Consider the following 16,635-nt stretch of genomic DNA (forward strand, 5'->3'; position numbering starts at 1 on the left):
CATCAAAAGTTATCCACATTTTCATTCAAAGAGTCACGGTGTCTGTGCGGCAAAGCCGCACATTTTGCCAAGAATTCAAAATAAAATTGCTTTTTGATGGTAAAACAAAGGGGAGAAGATGTGACAGCGTCACAGATTCAGCAGTAGGCGTAATAAAAGGACAATTGGGGCGCGTTAGCGCCCCAATTGTCCCTCCTCTTGCCGGCGTGGCGGCGGTGTGGCGGCCGCGTGGCGAGGGCCGATCATTGCCGCTTGCGGCTATATTTATTATTATTTTTCTTGTTCTTCATCGCTTTGAACTCTAATTTGACCCCCTGAACATGCTCAAAAACTCACCAAACTTTGCCCAAAATTCAGAATCGGCGAAAAATTTTGTTTTTTCTGGGCCATTTTTTTTTTCGTTAAAAAATGGCGCGACAGCGCCACCGACAAAAGTCCAAATACATTGCGCCTATGGGAGACGCCCCGAGGTCAACTTTGTCGTAGAGCTACGAAATTCGGAACACACATTCCTCTCGTGAGGACAAAAAAAAAATATTATTGTGGCCACGCCCCCAGATTTACCCTATGGCCGCCATCTTCCATTGAAAATGAAAACACGCTGTGTTAGCCATTTTGTTCACGTCAAACTTTGACGAACTCCTCCTAGGGCGTTTTGCCCACCGACTTCAAAATCGGCGGACGTCCTCTGGACAAGTGGGGCATCTAAAGTTATCCAATTTTTTGAGATACCTTTTACGGTCTGTGTGAGGCGCAGCCGCAAAGTTGGACAACTTATTTTGTAATATTGCAGATCTAAAAATTGCTCCCATTTGATCAAAACAAGTCTGATTAGGACCAAATTTGAATCAGTTGTTAAACTTTCTAGTTTGGACCAGTTTAGGCTGACAAAATTGAAATGGCCGCGATAGCGCCCCCTACAGAGTGACCTTTAAATTAACATTGAAGGTCAGAAATTTGTTTTACCAAAATTGTCTAAACTTTACCCAAAATTCTATTTTGCCGTCCCGATCACAAAAGCCAATCAGACAAATGCCTTAATTTTTACGGCGTAGTCGTAGCGATGACAGAAACATCCCATGTTATCCCTATGGAAAAACCACAAAATCTCTCAAATTACCACATTTTTATGTTTCACACTTTAACGAACTCCTCCTAGTGCGTTTTGCCCACCAACCTCAAAATCGGTGTACGTACTCTAGACAAGTGGGGCATCTAAAGTTATCCAAATTTTAAGGATAACTTTTACGGTCTCTGTGCGACGGAGCCGCAAACGTTTCCCAGAATTCTGACTATTTGGCCTTCAGAGTAGCCTATAAACAATAGAGTTTTTCCAAATGACATGACATTTTGCACAAAATTCTCAATTGCCATCCCCAAAATAAAAGTATGAGAGCCAAAGTCATATTTTGTACAGCGTAGCCGTAGCGATGACAGAAACATCCCATGTTATCCCTATGGGGAAACCGCAAAATCTCTAAAATGACCACATTTTTACACTTCACACTTTAAGAAACTCCTCCTAGGGCGAAAGCCCGATCAAGTTGATATTTGGGGAGAATCATCTACACAAGCGGGGCATCAAAAGTTATCCATATTTTGATTTTAAGTACTAGGGTCTCTGTGCGGTAGAGCCGCAAATATATGTCACAAATGGGAAAAACGCCAAATCCTTGAAATGTTCACATTTACGCTTCACACTTTAATGAACTCCTCTGTGGGCAATAGCCCGATCAAGCTCATATTTTGGGAAAATAATCTACACAAGCGGAGCATCAAAAGTTATCCATATTTTTATTAAAGTGTCACAGTCTCTGTGCGCTGGAGCTGCACATTTGACCGACATTTGTGTTCATTTGCACTGGTTAAGCACAGCATTGTACATGTACAATGTGTCGCTGTCTTAGTTCTTAGACAATTGCGTTAGCGCCATCTCTGTAAAATGCAGAGAGCAGAGTCGGAAGGCCGGCGGCCCGCGAGGGCCGTTGGATGCCGCTTGCGGCTTTAATTTTTCTTGTTCTTCTTCAGCGCTTTGATCTCTAATTTGACCCCCTGAACATGCTCAAAAACTCACCAAACTTTGCCCAAAATTCAGAATCGGCGAAAAATTTTGTTTTTTCTGGGCCATTTTTTTTTGCGTTAAAAAATGGCGCGACAGCGCCACCGACAAAAGTCAAAATACATTGCGCCTATGGAAGACGCCCCGAGGTCAACTTTGTCGTAGAGCTACGAAATTCGGGACACGCATTCCTCTTGTGAGGACAAAAAAAAAATATTATTGTGGCCACGCCCCCAGACTTACCCTATGGCCACCATCTTCCTTTGAAAATGAAAACACGCTGTGTTAGCCATTTTGTTCACGTCAAACTTTGACGAACTCCTCCTAGGGCGTTTTGCCCACCGACTTCAAAATCGGCGTACGTCCTCTGGACAAGTGGGGCATCTAAAGTTATTCAATTTTTTGAGATACCTTTAACGGTCTGTGTGCGGCGCAGCCGCAAAGTTGGACAACTTATTTTGGAATATTGCAGGTCTAAAAATTGCTCCCATTTGATCAAAACCAGTCCGATTAGGACCAAATTTGAATCATTTGTTAAACTTTCTAGTTTGGACCAGTTTAGGCTGACAAAATTGAAATGGCAGTGATAGCGCCCCCTACAGAGTGACCTTTAAATTAACATTGAAGGTCAAAAATTAGTTTTACCAAAATTGTCTAAACTTTACCCAAAATTCTATTTTGCCGTCCCGATCACAAAAGCCAATCACAAAAATGCCTAAATTTTTACGCCGTAGTCGTAGCGATGACAGAAACCTCCCATGTTATCCCTATGGGAAAACCACAAAATCTCTCAAATTACCACATTTTTATGTTTTACACTTTAACGAAGTCCTCCTAGTGCGTTTTGCCCACCAACCTCAAAATCGGTGTACGTCCTCTAGACAAGTGGTGTATCTAAAGTTATCCAAATTTTAAGGATAGCTTTTACGGTCTCTGTGCGACGGAGCCGTAAACGTTTCCCAGAATTCTGACTATTTGGCCTTCAGAGTGGCCTATAAACAATAGAGTTTTTCCAAATGACATGATATTTTGAACAAAATTCTAATTTGCCATCCTGATCATAAAAGTATGAGAGCCAAAGTCATATTTTGTACGGCGTAACCGTAGCGTTGACAGAAACATCCCATGTTATCCTTATGGGAAAATCGTAGAATCGCTCAAATCACCACATTTTTACGCTTCACACTTTAACAAACTCCTCCTAGGGCGATTGTCCGATCAAGTTCATATTTGGAGAATATCATCTACACAAGCGGGGCATCAAAACTTACCCATATTTTGATTCTAAGTGCTACGGTCTCTGTGTGGCGGACCCGCAAATATATGTCAGAAATGGGAAAACAGCGAAATCTCTAAAATCACCACATTTTTACGCTTCACACTTTAACGAACTCCTCCTAGGCCGATTGCCCGATCAAGCTCATATTTGGGGAAAATCATCTACACAAACGGGGCATCAAAAGTTATCCATATTTTGATTTTAAGTGGTACGGTCTCTGTGCCGTGGAGCTGCAAATATACTGTCACAAATGGGAAAAACGCCAAATCCTTGAAATGTTCACATTTACGCTTCACACTTTAACAAACTCCTCCGTGGGCAATAGCTCGATCAAGCTTTACTTTGGGAAAAATCATCTACACAAGCGGGGCATCAAAAGTTATCCATATTTTTATTCCAAGTGCTACGGTCTCTGTGCGGCGGCGCAGCAAATTTGACTGACACTTGTGTTCATTTGCACTGGATTGGCCATGTCCAATGTGTCGCCGTCTGTCAAGTTCTTTTTTTATTCAACACACAATAAGGGCGCCATCTTTATCAAGTCAAAAGCGCAGAGTCGGAAGGCCGGCGGCCCGCGAGGGCCGTTGGATGCCGCTTGCGGCTTTAATTTTTATTATTTTTCTTGTTCTTCTGCTTTTTGAGCTCTAATTTGACCCCCTGAACATGCTCAAAAACTCACCAAACTTTACCCAAAATTCAAAATCGGCGAAAAATTTTGTTTTTTCTGGGCCATTTTTTTTTTCGTTAAAAAATGGCGCGACAGCGCCACCGACAAAAGTCAAAATACATTGCGCCTATGGGAGACGCCCCGAGGTCAACTTTGTCGTAGAGCTACGAAATTCGGAACACGCATTCCTCTTGTGAGGACAAAAAACAAATATTATTGTGGCCACGCCCCCAGAATTACCCTATGCCCGCCATCTTCCTTTGAAAATGAAAACACGCTGTGTTAGCCATTTTGTTCACGTCAAACTTTGACGAACTCCTCCTAGGGCGTTTTGCCCACCGACTTCAAAATCGGCGGACGTCCTCTGGACAAGTGGGGCATCTAAAGTTATCCAATTTTTTGAGATACCTTTTACGGTCTGTGTGCGGCGCAGCCGCAAAGTTGGACAACTTATTTTGGGATATTGCAGATCTAAAAATTGTTCCCATTTGATCAAAACAAGTCCGATTAGGACCAAATTTGAATCAGTTGTTCAACTTTCTAGTTTGGACCAGTTTATGATGACAAAATTGAAATGGGCGCGATAGCGCCCCCTACAGAGTGACCTTTAAATTAACATTGAAGGTCAAAAATTAGTTTTACCAAAATTTTCTAAACTTTACCCAAAATTCTATTTTGGCGTCGCGATCAAAAAAACCAATCAGACAAATGCCTTAATTTTTACGGCGTAGTCGTAGCGATGACAGAAACCTCCCATGTTATCCCTATGGGAAAACCGCTAAATCTCTCGAATATCCACATTTTTATGTTTTACACTTTAACGAAGTCCTCCTAGTGCGTTTTGCCCACCGACCTCAAAATCGGTGTACGTCCTCTAGACAAGTGGGGCATCTAAAGTTATCCAAATTTTAAGGATAGCTTTTACGGTCTCTGTGCGACGGAGCCGCAAACGTTTCCCAGAATTCTGACTATTTGGCCTTCAGAGTGGCCTATAAACAATAGAGTTTTTCCAAATGACATGATATTTTGAACAAAATTCTAATTTGCCATCCTGATCACAAAAGTATGAGAGCCAAAGTCATATTTTGTACGGCGTAACCGTAGCGATGACAGAAACATCCCATGTTATCCTTATGGGAAAATCATAGAATTGCTCAAATCACCACATTTTTACGCTTCACACTTTAACGAACTCCTCCTAGGGCGATTGTCCGATCAAGTTCATATTTGGAGAATATCATCTACACAAGCGGGGCATCAAAACTTATCCATATTTTGATTCTAAGTGCTACGGTCTCTGTGTGGCGGACCCGCAAAAATATGTCAGAAATGGGAAAACAGCGAAATCTCTGAAATGTTCACATTTACGCTTCACACTTTAATGAACTCCTCTGTGGGCAATAGCTCGATCAAGCTCATATTTGGGGAAAATCATCTACACAAGCGGGGCATCAAAAGTTATCCATATTTTTATTCCAAGTGCTACGGTCTCTGTGCGGCGGCGCAGCAAATTTGACTGACACTTGTGTTCATTTGCACTGGATTGGCCATGTCCAATGTGTCGCCGTCTGTCAAGTTCTTTTTTAATTCAACACACAATAAGGGCGCCATCTTTATCAAGTCGAAAGCGCTGAGTCGGATGGGCGGCGGCCCGCGAGGGTCGTTGGATGCCGCTTGCGGCTTTAATTTTTATTGTTCTTCTTCTGCGCTTTGAGCTCTAATTTGACCCCCTGAACATGCTCAAAAACTCACCAAACTTTGCCCAAAATTCAGAATCGGCGAAAAATTTGATTTTTTCTGGGCCATTTTTTTTTTCGTCAAAAAATGGCGCGACAGCGCCACCGACAAAAGTCAAAATACATTGCGCCTATGGGAGACGCCCCGAGGTCAACTTTGTCGTAGAGCTACGAAATTCGGGACACGCATTCCTCTCGTGAGGACAAAAAAATATATATCATTGTGGCCACGCCCCCAGACTTACCCTATGCCCGCCATCTTCCTTTGAAAATGAAAAGAAGCTGAGTTAGCCATTTTGTTCACGTCAAACTTTGACGAACTCCTCCTAGGGCGTTTTGCCCACCAACTTCAAAATCGGCGTACGTCCTCTGGACAAGTGGGGCATCTAAAGTTATCCAAATTTTTGGTATACCTTTTACGCTCTGTGTGCGGCGCAGCCGCAAAGTTGGACCACTTATTGCTAATCTAAAAATTGCTCCCATTTGATCAAAACGAGTCCGATTAGGACCATATTTGAATCAGTTGTTAAACTTTCTAGTTTGGACCAGTTTATGATGACAAAATTGAAATGGGCGCGATAGCGCCCCCTACAGAGTGACCTTTAAATTAACATTGAAGGTCAAAAATTAGTTTTACCAAAATGTTCTAAACTTTACCCAAAATTCTATTTTACCGTCCCGATCAAAAAAGCCAATCAGACAAATGCCTTAATTTTTACGGCGTAGTCGTAGCGATGACAGAAACCTCCCATGTTATCCCTATGGGAAAACCGCAAAATCTCTCAAATATCCACATTTTTCTGTTTCACACTTTAACGAAGTCCTCCTAGTGCGTTTTGCCCACCAACCTCAAAATCGGTGTACGTCTTCTAGACAAGTGGGGCATCTAAATTAATCCAAATTTTAAGGATAGCTTTTACGGTCTCTGTGCGACGGAGCCGCAAACGTTTCCCAGAATTCTGACTATTTGGCCTTCAGAGTGGCCTATAAACAATAGAGTTTTTCCAAATGACATGATATTTTGAACAAAATTCTAATTTGCCATCCTGATCATTAAAGTATGAGAGCCAAAGTCATATTTTGTACGGCGTAACCGTAGCGATGACAGAAACATCCCATGTTATCCTTATGGGAAAATCGCAGAATCGCTCAAATCACCACATTTTTACGCTTCACACTTTAACAAACTCCTCCTAGGGCGATTGTCCGATCAAGTTCATATTTGGAGAATATCATCTACACAAGCGGGGCATCAAAACTTACCCATATTTTGATTCTAAGTGCTACGGTCTCTGTGTGGCGGACCCGCAAATATATGTCAGAAATGGGAAAACAGCGAAATCTCTAAAATCACCACATTTTTACGCTTCACACTTTAACGAACTCCTCCTAGGCCGATTGCCCGATCAAGCTCATATTTGGGGAAAATCATCTACACAAACGGGGCATCAAAAGTTATCCATATTTTGATTTTAAGTGGTACGGTCTCTGTGCCGTGGAGCTGCAAATATACTGTCACAAATGGGAAAAACGCCAAATCCTTGAAATGTTCACATTTACGCTTCACACTTTAACAAACTCCTCCGTGGGCAATAGCTCGATCAAGCTTTACTTTGGGAAAAATCATCTACACAAGCGGGGCATCAAAAGTTATCCATATTTTTATTCCAAGTGCTACGGTCTCTGTGCGGCGGCGCAGCAAATTTGACTGACACTTGTGTTCATTTGCACTGGATTGGCCATGTCCAATGTGTCGCCGTCTGTCAAGTTCTTTTTTTATTCAACACACAATAAGGGCGCCATCTTTATCAAGTCAAAAGCGCAGAGTCGGAAGGCCGGCGGCCCGCGAGGGCCGTTGGATGCCGCTTGCGGCTTTAATTTTTATTATTTTTCTTGTTCTTCTGCTTTTTGAGCTCTAATTTGACCCCCTGAACATGCTCAAAAACTCACCAAACTTTACCCAAAATTCAAAATCGGCGAAAAATTTTGTTTTTTCTGGGCCATTTTTTTTTTCGTTAAAAAATGGCGCGACAGCGCCACCGACAAAAGTCAAAATACATTGCGCCTATGGGAGACGCCCCGAGGTCAACTTTGTCGTAGAGCTACGAAATTCGGAACACGCATTCCTCTTGTGAGGACAAAAAACAAATATTATTGTGGCCACGCCCCCAGAATTACCCTATGCCCGCCATCTTCCTTTGAAAATGAAAACACGCTGTGTTAGCCATTTTGTTCACGTCAAACTTTGACGAACTCCTCCTAGGGCGTTTTGCCCACCGACTTCAAAATCGGCGGACGTCCTCTGGACAAGTGGGGCATCTAAAGTTATCCAATTTTTTGAGATACCTTTTACGGTCTGTGTGCGGCGCAGCCGCAAAGTTGGACAACTTATTTTGGGATATTGCAGATCTAAAAATTGTTCCCATTTGATCAAAACAAGTCCGATTAGGACCAAATTTGAATCAGTTGTTCAACTTTCTAGTTTGGACCAGTTTATGATGACAAAATTGAAATGGGCGCGATAGCGCCCCCTACAGAGTGACCTTTAAATTAACATTGAAGGTCAAAAATTAGTTTTACCAAAATTTTCTAAACTTTACCCAAAATTCTATTTTGGCGTCGCGATCAAAAAAACCAATCAGACAAATGCCTTAATTTTTACGGCGTAGTCGTAGCGATGACAGAAACCTCCCATGTTATCCCTATGGGAAAACCGCTAAATCTCTCGAATATCCACATTTTTATGTTTTACACTTTAACGAAGTCCTCCTAGTGCGTTTTGCCCACCGACCTCAAAATCGGTGTACGTCCTCTAGACAAGTGGGGCATCTAAAGTTATCCAAATTTTAAGGATAGCTTTTACGGTCTCTGTGCGACGGAGCCGCAAACGTTTCCCAGAATTCTGACTATTTGGCCTTCAGAGTGGCCTATAAACAATAGAGTTTTTCCAAATGACATGATATTTTGAACAAAATTCTAATTTGCCATCCTGATCACAAAAGTATGAGAGCCAAAGTCATATTTTGTACGGCGTAACCGTAGCGATGACAGAAACATCCCATGTTATCCTTATGGGAAAATCATAGAATTGCTCAAATCACCACATTTTTACGCTTCACACTTTAACGAACTCCTCCTAGGGCGATTGTCCGATCAAGTTCATATTTGGAGAATATCATCTACACAAGCGGGGCATCAAAACTTATCCATATTTTGATTCTAAGTGCTACGGTCTCTGTGTGGCGGACCCGCAAAAATATGTCAGAAATGGGAAAACAGCGAAATCTCTGAAATGTTCACATTTACGCTTCACACTTTAATGAACTCCTCTGTGGGCAATAGCTCGATCAAGCTCATATTTGGGGAAAATCATCTACACAAGCGGGGCATCAAAAGTTATCCATATTTTTATTCCAAGTGCTACGGTCTCTGTGCGGCGGCGCAGCAAATTTGACTGACACTTGTGTTCATTTGCACTGGATTGGCCATGTCCAATGTGTCGCCGTCTGTCAAGTTCTTTTTTAATTCAACACACAATAAGGGCGCCATCTTTATCAAGTCGAAAGCGCTGAGTCGGATGGGCGGCGGCCCGCGAGGGTCGTTGGATGCCGCTTGCGGCTTTAATTTTTATTGTTCTTCTTCTGCGCTTTGAGCTCTAATTTGACCCCCTGAACATGCTCAAAAACTCACCAAACTTTGCCCAAAATTCAGAATCGGCGAAAAATTTGATTTTTTCTGGGCCATTTTTTTTTTCGTCAAAAAATGGCGCGACAGCGCCACCGACAAAAGTCAAAATACATTGCGCCTATGGGAGACGCCCCGAGGTCAACTTTGTCGTAGAGCTACGAAATTCGGGACACGCATTCCTCTCGTGAGGACAAAAAAATATATATCATTGTGGCCACGCCCCCAGACTTACCCTATGCCCGCCATCTTCCTTTGAAAATGAAAAGAAGCTGAGTTAGCCATTTTGTTCACGTCAAACTTTGACGAACTCCTCCTAGGGCGTTTTGCCCACCAACTTCAAAATCGGCGTACGTCCTCTGGACAAGTGGGGCATCTAAAGTTATCCAAATTTTTGGTATACCTTTTACGCTCTGTGTGCGGCGCAGCCGCAAAGTTGGACCACTTATTGCTAATCTAAAAATTGCTCCCATTTGATCAAAACGAGTCCGATTAGGACCATATTTGAATCAGTTGTTAAACTTTCTAGTTTGGACCAGTTTATGATGACAAAATTGAAATGGGCGCGATAGCGCCCCCTACAGAGTGACCTTTAAATTAACATTGAAGGTCAAAAATTAGTTTTACCAAAATGTTCTAAACTTTACCCAAAATTCTATTTTACCGTCCCGATCAAAAAAGCCAATCAGACAAATGCCTTAATTTTTACGGCGTAGTCGTAGCGATGACAGAAACCTCCCATGTTATCCCTATGGGAAAACCGCAAAATCTCTCAAATATCCACATTTTTCTGTTTCACACTTTAACGAAGTCCTCCTAGTGCGTTTTGCCCACCAACCTCAAAATCGGTGTACGTCTTCTAGACAAGTGGGGCATCTAAATTAATCCAAATTTTAAGGATAGCTTTTACGGTCTCTGTGCGACGGAGCCGCAAACGTTTCCCAGAATTCTGACTATTTGGCCTTCAGAGTGGCCTATAAACAATAGAGTTTTTCCAAATGACATGATATTTTGAACAAAATTCTAATTTGCCATCCTGATCATTAAAGTATGAGAGCCAAAGTCATATTTTGTACGGCGTAACCGTAGCGATGACAGAAACATCCCATGTTATCCTTATGGGAAAATCGCAGAATCGCTCAAATCACCACATTTTTACGCTTCACACTTTAACGAACTCCTCCTAGGGCGATTGCCCGATCAAGTTCATATTTGGGGGAAATTATCTACACAAGTGGGGCATCAAAAGTTATCCATATTTTGATATTAAGTGCTACGGTCTCTGTGCCGTGGAGCTGCAAATATACTGTCACAAATGGGGAAACGCCAAATCTTTGAAATGTTCACATTTACGCTTCACACTTTAACAAACTCCTCCGTGGGCAATAGCTCGATCAAGCTTTACTTTGGGAAATATCATCTACACAAGCGGGGCATCAAAAGTTATCCATATTTATATTCTAAGTGCTACGGTCTCTGTGCGGCGGCGCAGCAAATTTGACTGACACTTGTGTTCATTTGCACTGGATTGGCCATGTCCAATGTGTCGCCGTCTGTCAAGTTCTTTTTTAATTCAACACAATAAGGGCGCCATCTTTATCAAGTCGAAAGCGCAGAGTCGGAAGGCCAGCGGCCCGCGAGGGCCGTTGGATGCCGCTTGCGGCTTTAATATTCTTTCTTCTTTCTTTCTTTCTTTCTTCTCGGGACCAACCCCCCTATTTTTCACCCAGTGAACATTGACGAAAAGTCACAAAAATTTGCACACCTCTAAAAATCGTGCCTCTCTACATTCTGGCTATTTCCCTTTTCTAAAATAAAAAATTGGCGCGTCAGCGCCCCCAAATGTACCAAAAATGCATTGAGAGATGGGAAATGACCCAAAAAAAATCTGATCGTAGAATCATGAAATTTGGCGCAGAGGTAGATGGTGACAAGAGAAGTAAAAAATATTATTACGGCAACGCCGTCCGCCCAACCAAATGTCGGCCATATTGCTTCAAAAATGGCTAAACATGACTTCGGAGTTTTTCCAAACGTCGTACTTTTACGAAATCCTCCCAGGGCGTTGGCCCTAAAAAGCTGAAATTTGGTGAAAATGCTACTGAGGAGTGGGACATCAAAAGTTATCCAAATTACATTGATACCTCTCACGGTCTCTGTGCGGCAAAGCCGCAAACTGTAGCAAGAATTTCAGAAATCTCCCAAATTTAACATTTCTGCCGTTTGCGCAGATAAAGTCCGAATTGCGTCAAATTAGAATCAGTTGTTAAACTCTTTGCCCTAAACCTACTTGAAGTGAAATAAATTAATTTGGAGCCACAGCGCCCCCTACAGATTTTATATGGAGGTTAAATATTTAGTTTTGCGAAATTATATGAAATTTGACACACAACTCAATTTTGGCATCCCCATCAAAAAAGTCAATGAGACCCATGTCATAATTGTTATGGCTTTGCCGTAACGATGACCGAAACCTTCCATGTTATTCCAATGGGGAAATCGCCAGAACATGTTTACACTTTAGACTTTCACAAACTCCTCTTAGGGCGTTAGACATATTAACCTGAAATTTGGTGAGACTCATCTTCAGGGGTGGACCAAAGCCGCACATTTTGCCAAGAATTCAAAATAAAATTGCTTTTTGATGGTAAAACAAGGGAGAAGATGTGACAGCGTCACAGATTCAGCAGTAGGCGTAATAAAAGGACAGATATTAAAACCTCCTCTTGCGGCGTGGCGGCGGCGTAGCGAGGGCCGATCATTGCCGCTTGCGGCTATATTTATTATCTTATTTTTATCTTTATCTTTTTATTTTTATTTATCTATTTTATTTTATTTCCTCCCCTCCATTCCCTATTGAGATAGGAGAGGAGTTTTGTTAATAAGAGTTTTTTGTTTTTGTTCATAAGAGTTCTATTAAGAGTGTGTTTTTGAAACTTCGTATAATCTGTCCTTTCCTCCTGTTTCTACTGCGTTGTAACAACGGAATTTCCCCTTGTGTGGATATTAAAGGATTATCTTATCTTATCCCGGGACATGTGCACCTTTGCTTTAGGGAGGTCTAAATTCACCCTTTAGGCTCATTTCTATGTGACTATGCATGGGATTATAATAAAACACACATCTTTTTTCATCTTGGAATACATAGAAGACAGAAAGACTCCGTTGTTAGGGGGGCCGCTGCTGAAGTTCAGAGACTTCCAAAAACATGCATGATTCCTCTACTGATATTATTATAGTCCTGGTTTTTTCCTTTTTTAGTGGTTTTCTTTACTGCTAGACTTGGTTTGGACAAGTTCTGTTTGGTTTAAGCCTGACGTTGGCCTAGTTCTAATTTAGGCCTATTTTAAACTAGGCCTGACAGTCCAAGATCTGCTTTAGTCCTGCTTTATAACCCATCCATGCTTTTCTGGTAGATCTGGTTTCTGAAAGTAAAGTAAATTGATTTCTGTTGTTGAATTGTGCAACTGCGAGTTGTTTGTGGATAACCCTAACCCTTATAGAGATAAAACATAAAATTGTGGTGCAATTTTGTAGTCCGGCCCCTGGACCTTAAACCCCTGGAAAATATAATTGAAGACCCCTATCTTAAGAGAAACATGACTTTTATAGGTATGTTATTAAAGCCAAGAAATTAAGCAAAGCAATGTTCAATATAACCTAATATTTATTAAGGCTTATAAATCAGAATATTCAAGGGGAATGATAATTAAAGAAATGCATTAATAATCTGTACAATAATTCTATTAAATACATAAAAAAATATATAAGACAGAGAAGGTAATTTTGATGAAGAATGGAAGGGTATTTATAATTCTCAATGGAGAACCACAAAATCACATGTGTGGAAAGTATTCTGTTGGAAAAATGTACCTCATTTTTTCATAACACCATGTCAAAGTATGCTCACTATTCACAAGGAAATGCCACCTGCTGGTGAAATTGTGGTCAGGCCGATGCTTGGAGACACATTAATCCCGACATTGCTCAATTTTCATGGCTAAACCCGAACTATACCTCGAAATCTGAAATTAACCACTGGTTAATCTCAAACAATCTAGTATATTTTGATATTGACTGTAATATTTCTGCAGCCCCTTTGACTGACCACAGTGTTATTTATTTACATATTGTACATTTACATTGTATTTAACATACATTTTTGCCTCTCGTCTTCAAACAGGACTCTCAAATATCATTGCGGAGACGCAAACAGGGTTTTTAAAAGGCAGGTCAATTCATAAAAATATATAACAGGTTTGGGATTTAATCAAATATAGAGACTTAATAGAAGATGATGGGTTTATTTTCTTTTTGGACTTTTACAAGGCCTTTTGATACAGTTGAACATCCTTTTATTATTTCTGCACCTGAACATTTTGGGTTCCATCAATCCATCTTCTTCCGCTTATCTGCGGCCGGGTCGCGGGGGCAGCAGTCTAAGTAGGGACTCCCAGACTTCCCTCTCCCCAGACACTTCCTCCAACTCCTCCGGGGGGATCCCGAGGCGTTTCCCAGGCCAGCCGAGAGACATAGTCCCTGGGTCTTCCCCTGGGCCTCTTCCCGGTGGGACATGCCCGGAACTCCTCCCCAGGGAGGCGCCCAGGAGTAGAGATGCACCGATTGCAAAATTCTTGGTCGATACCGATTTTCCAGTTTTTAAGGAGGTCTGACCTGCCAAAACTGTTTTTTCCGATACCGATTTTCTATCTAGCCACTGATTTTCCCACAAACTACCCAGTATTATATATATGAAAACGGTGCATGTATACAGGACACACGTTTTATAATATGAAATGTAATTTATTTTGTGGGAAAATAGAAAAATAAATAACTATATATAAAAATAATATATATATATACAGAACAGGAACAAAAAGGAGCGTCATCTCTGATTGGCTGCGCCGCCTCACTGCAGAAAAGTTGAACAAATCTGAACTTTTCTGCGGCGAACAATCTTAACGCCTTGAAGCTTATACGCCTGTCAAAGCGTCTAGAGCGGAAAACGCACCCTACGCGCCGCGCTCCACCCCGAAAAAGCAGGAATCGGGCAACGGAAAACGCAGGATGTGTTCGACGCGCGTTTACATAGACTTTGAATGTAAACTGGACATTTTGGCCGCGGTCTGAATGAGTCTTGCTTGTTTTTAGCTATTTTTTTTCTGGGCGCGTTGAGCTGCTACGCACCGCGCATGCGCGCATGCGAGTCAGTTTGATCGGCCCAAAACCGGAAATTACGACAGTGAACATTTCTGGTCACCGATTGGGGCCGATTGGACGTAAAACCGGCTTTTTTAATCGGCAGCCGATTGATCGGTGCATCTCTACCCAGGAGGCAGCAGGAGGAGCAGCGGCTCTACTCCGAGCTCCCCCCGTGTGGCCGAGCTCCTTACCCTATCCCAGCCACCCGGCGGAGGAAACTCATTTCGACCGCTTGTATCCGCAATCTTGTCCTTTCGGTCATTACCCAAAGCTCATGACCATAGGTGAGGTCAGGAACGTAGACCGACCGGTAAATCGAGAGCTTTGCCTTTCGACTCCTTTTTTAGACTTTATGTGTTTACACAAAGCCCGCCTTAAAGAATTTGTTTTTCTATCAAGAAATACTTTGGAAAAACCAAACCATATACCCATATTTACCTACTATTTCAATACTCGGATTATAAACAAAAATGTAGTATATTTTTTATGAAAAAGTGCTTATGTGAACAAACTTTCCCAGGTTTGAAAATTAAAAATAATATTCTTAATACATTCAATAAAAAAGACGGTAAAAAAACTTATTTCCTGTCGCTCCTAAAGTAAGAGAAATGCATTTCAAATGAATGAACAATATCTACCCTTCCAAAGAATTACTTCAGTTACAATTTAAAATTGAAGAAAACACTTAATTTAAAGCACTGCTAATCTTTTTTCTATTGTCCTGCAGTCCCATTTTTCTTGTTGGAAATACAAAATTAGTTAAATTCCATATTTCCATCCTCATCAATCTCATTAAATAAGGATGACATATTCTTTGGTATATTAATTAAATATAAAAAAGAGGAACTCTGTATAAACTTAATTTGATGTCTTACAAAATTATGTATCAACAAATCCAAAAGTGTGCCTCCAACTTAAAAATAAGAAGCTAAAATTACTCTGGGCTCGAGCTGAATATTAAAACGCTTACTCTTTTTTAAATTAATAAAATGTATTCATTCATTGCATGTTTCCCTCAACCAAACAGTTGTAATATTACTGACATGCAAGCCATGTGTTGTGTGAGATGTTCAATCAAGAAAAAAATCTCTGCGTCAAACCACGCCCCAGATCAACCTACGTCACCAGAAGAGTCAGACTCAGAAAGCTAAACTTATTTGTAATATAATTTCTGCTGCAGGAATAATTCATCTTTTGTTTTCAAAGTGTTTGCAAATAGTGCCCTGGCCATTGTTAACATTTCTGGAGCTTTATAAACCCTTATTGTAAAAGTGCCTCCTGCCGTAATGGTACGCTCCACATGGCTCCACGCAACGCAGTCACATGACACACAGGCTCAAAACTACTGCTCTCATTACGGAAGTGCTCATTCGGAATACATTTGTCTGTTGTCAACATTCCAACTAAATCTGCCAAAATGATATGCGGAGGGACTGGATATGTGAAGCCAGCGGACCCAGAGGTTCAGGGAATTTGTGACTCTGTGAGTAACTAAACTAAACACCTGATTTAGAGCACGTTACTGACGTATTGTGTTTGATGTAGTTATCATTATTTTATTTTTTTCAGGTAAAGGGTCAAGTGGAGGAGAAAACTGGAAAGAAATATGAAACGTTCGCGGCCAAAACATACACAACCCAGGTTGTTGCTGGAACCAACTACTTTGTCAAGGTAAGTCTGTTTCAGTGGATTTTCTTTTTCTTTTTTTGACATCCAGCTCTTGCTCCTTGAATCTAAACATCTATCTGTACAGATTCATGTTGGAGGGGATGACCATGTCCATGTCCGTATTTTCAAAGGGCTCCCACACACCGGAGGTGAGCTGAAGGTCCATGGTCTTCAGAAGGCCAAGAGCCACCATGATGAAATTGGGTATTTCTAAAGGATTCTCCACATGAATATCCCACCTGTGTCTGTAAACTGCCCTCCGGCCGCGCTAAAGTACGGCGTGTCGTCGGTACACGTTTATATACACGTTTATATGAAAGAGGAACTTCACGAACGATCG

At 41.4% G+C, this 16,635-nt stretch overlaps 1 protein-coding gene across 1 annotated transcript; it reads left to right on the top strand.

Annotated features, from left to right (window-relative positions):
* Positions 1 to 15,963: 15,963 nt before the first annotated feature.
* Positions 15,964 to 16,571, top strand: LOC140364983 (cystatin-B-like). The gene is made up of 3 exons (XM_072451357.1): positions 15,964 to 16,110; positions 16,197 to 16,298; positions 16,381 to 16,571. Exons 1-3 carry the CDS (start codon positions 16,045 to 16,047, stop codon positions 16,507 to 16,509), a joined length of 297 nt encoding a protein of 98 aa, XP_072307458.1. The 5' UTR covers positions 15,964 to 16,044; the 3' UTR covers positions 16,510 to 16,571.
* The last annotated feature ends 64 nt before the right edge of the window (positions 16,572 to 16,635 follow it).

The sequence above is a fragment of the Eucyclogobius newberryi genome, unplaced genomic scaffold, assembly GCF_026437365.1.
Source record: "Eucyclogobius newberryi isolate DKJ021-1_F unplaced genomic scaffold, fEucNew1.0.hap1 SCAF_18, whole genome shotgun sequence".
Taxonomy (NCBI): domain Eukaryota; kingdom Metazoa; phylum Chordata; class Actinopteri; order Gobiiformes; family Gobiidae; genus Eucyclogobius; species Eucyclogobius newberryi.

What these genes read in the sequence shown, in the direction of transcription:
- LOC140364983 (XM_072451357.1), top strand. Translation starts at nt 16,045, where the DNA reads ATGATATGCGGAGGGACTGGATATGTGAAGCCAGCGGACCCAGAGGTT. An exon ending in TTCAGGGAATTTGTGACTCT is followed by an intron (nt 16,111 to 16,196) that starts GTGAGTAACTAA and finishes TATTTTTTTCAG; the next exon opens with GTAAAGGGTCAAGTGGAGGA. An exon ending in GAACCAACTACTTTGTCAAG is followed by an intron (nt 16,299 to 16,380) that starts GTAAGTCTGTTT and finishes CTATCTGTACAG; the next exon opens with ATTCATGTTGGAGGGGATGA.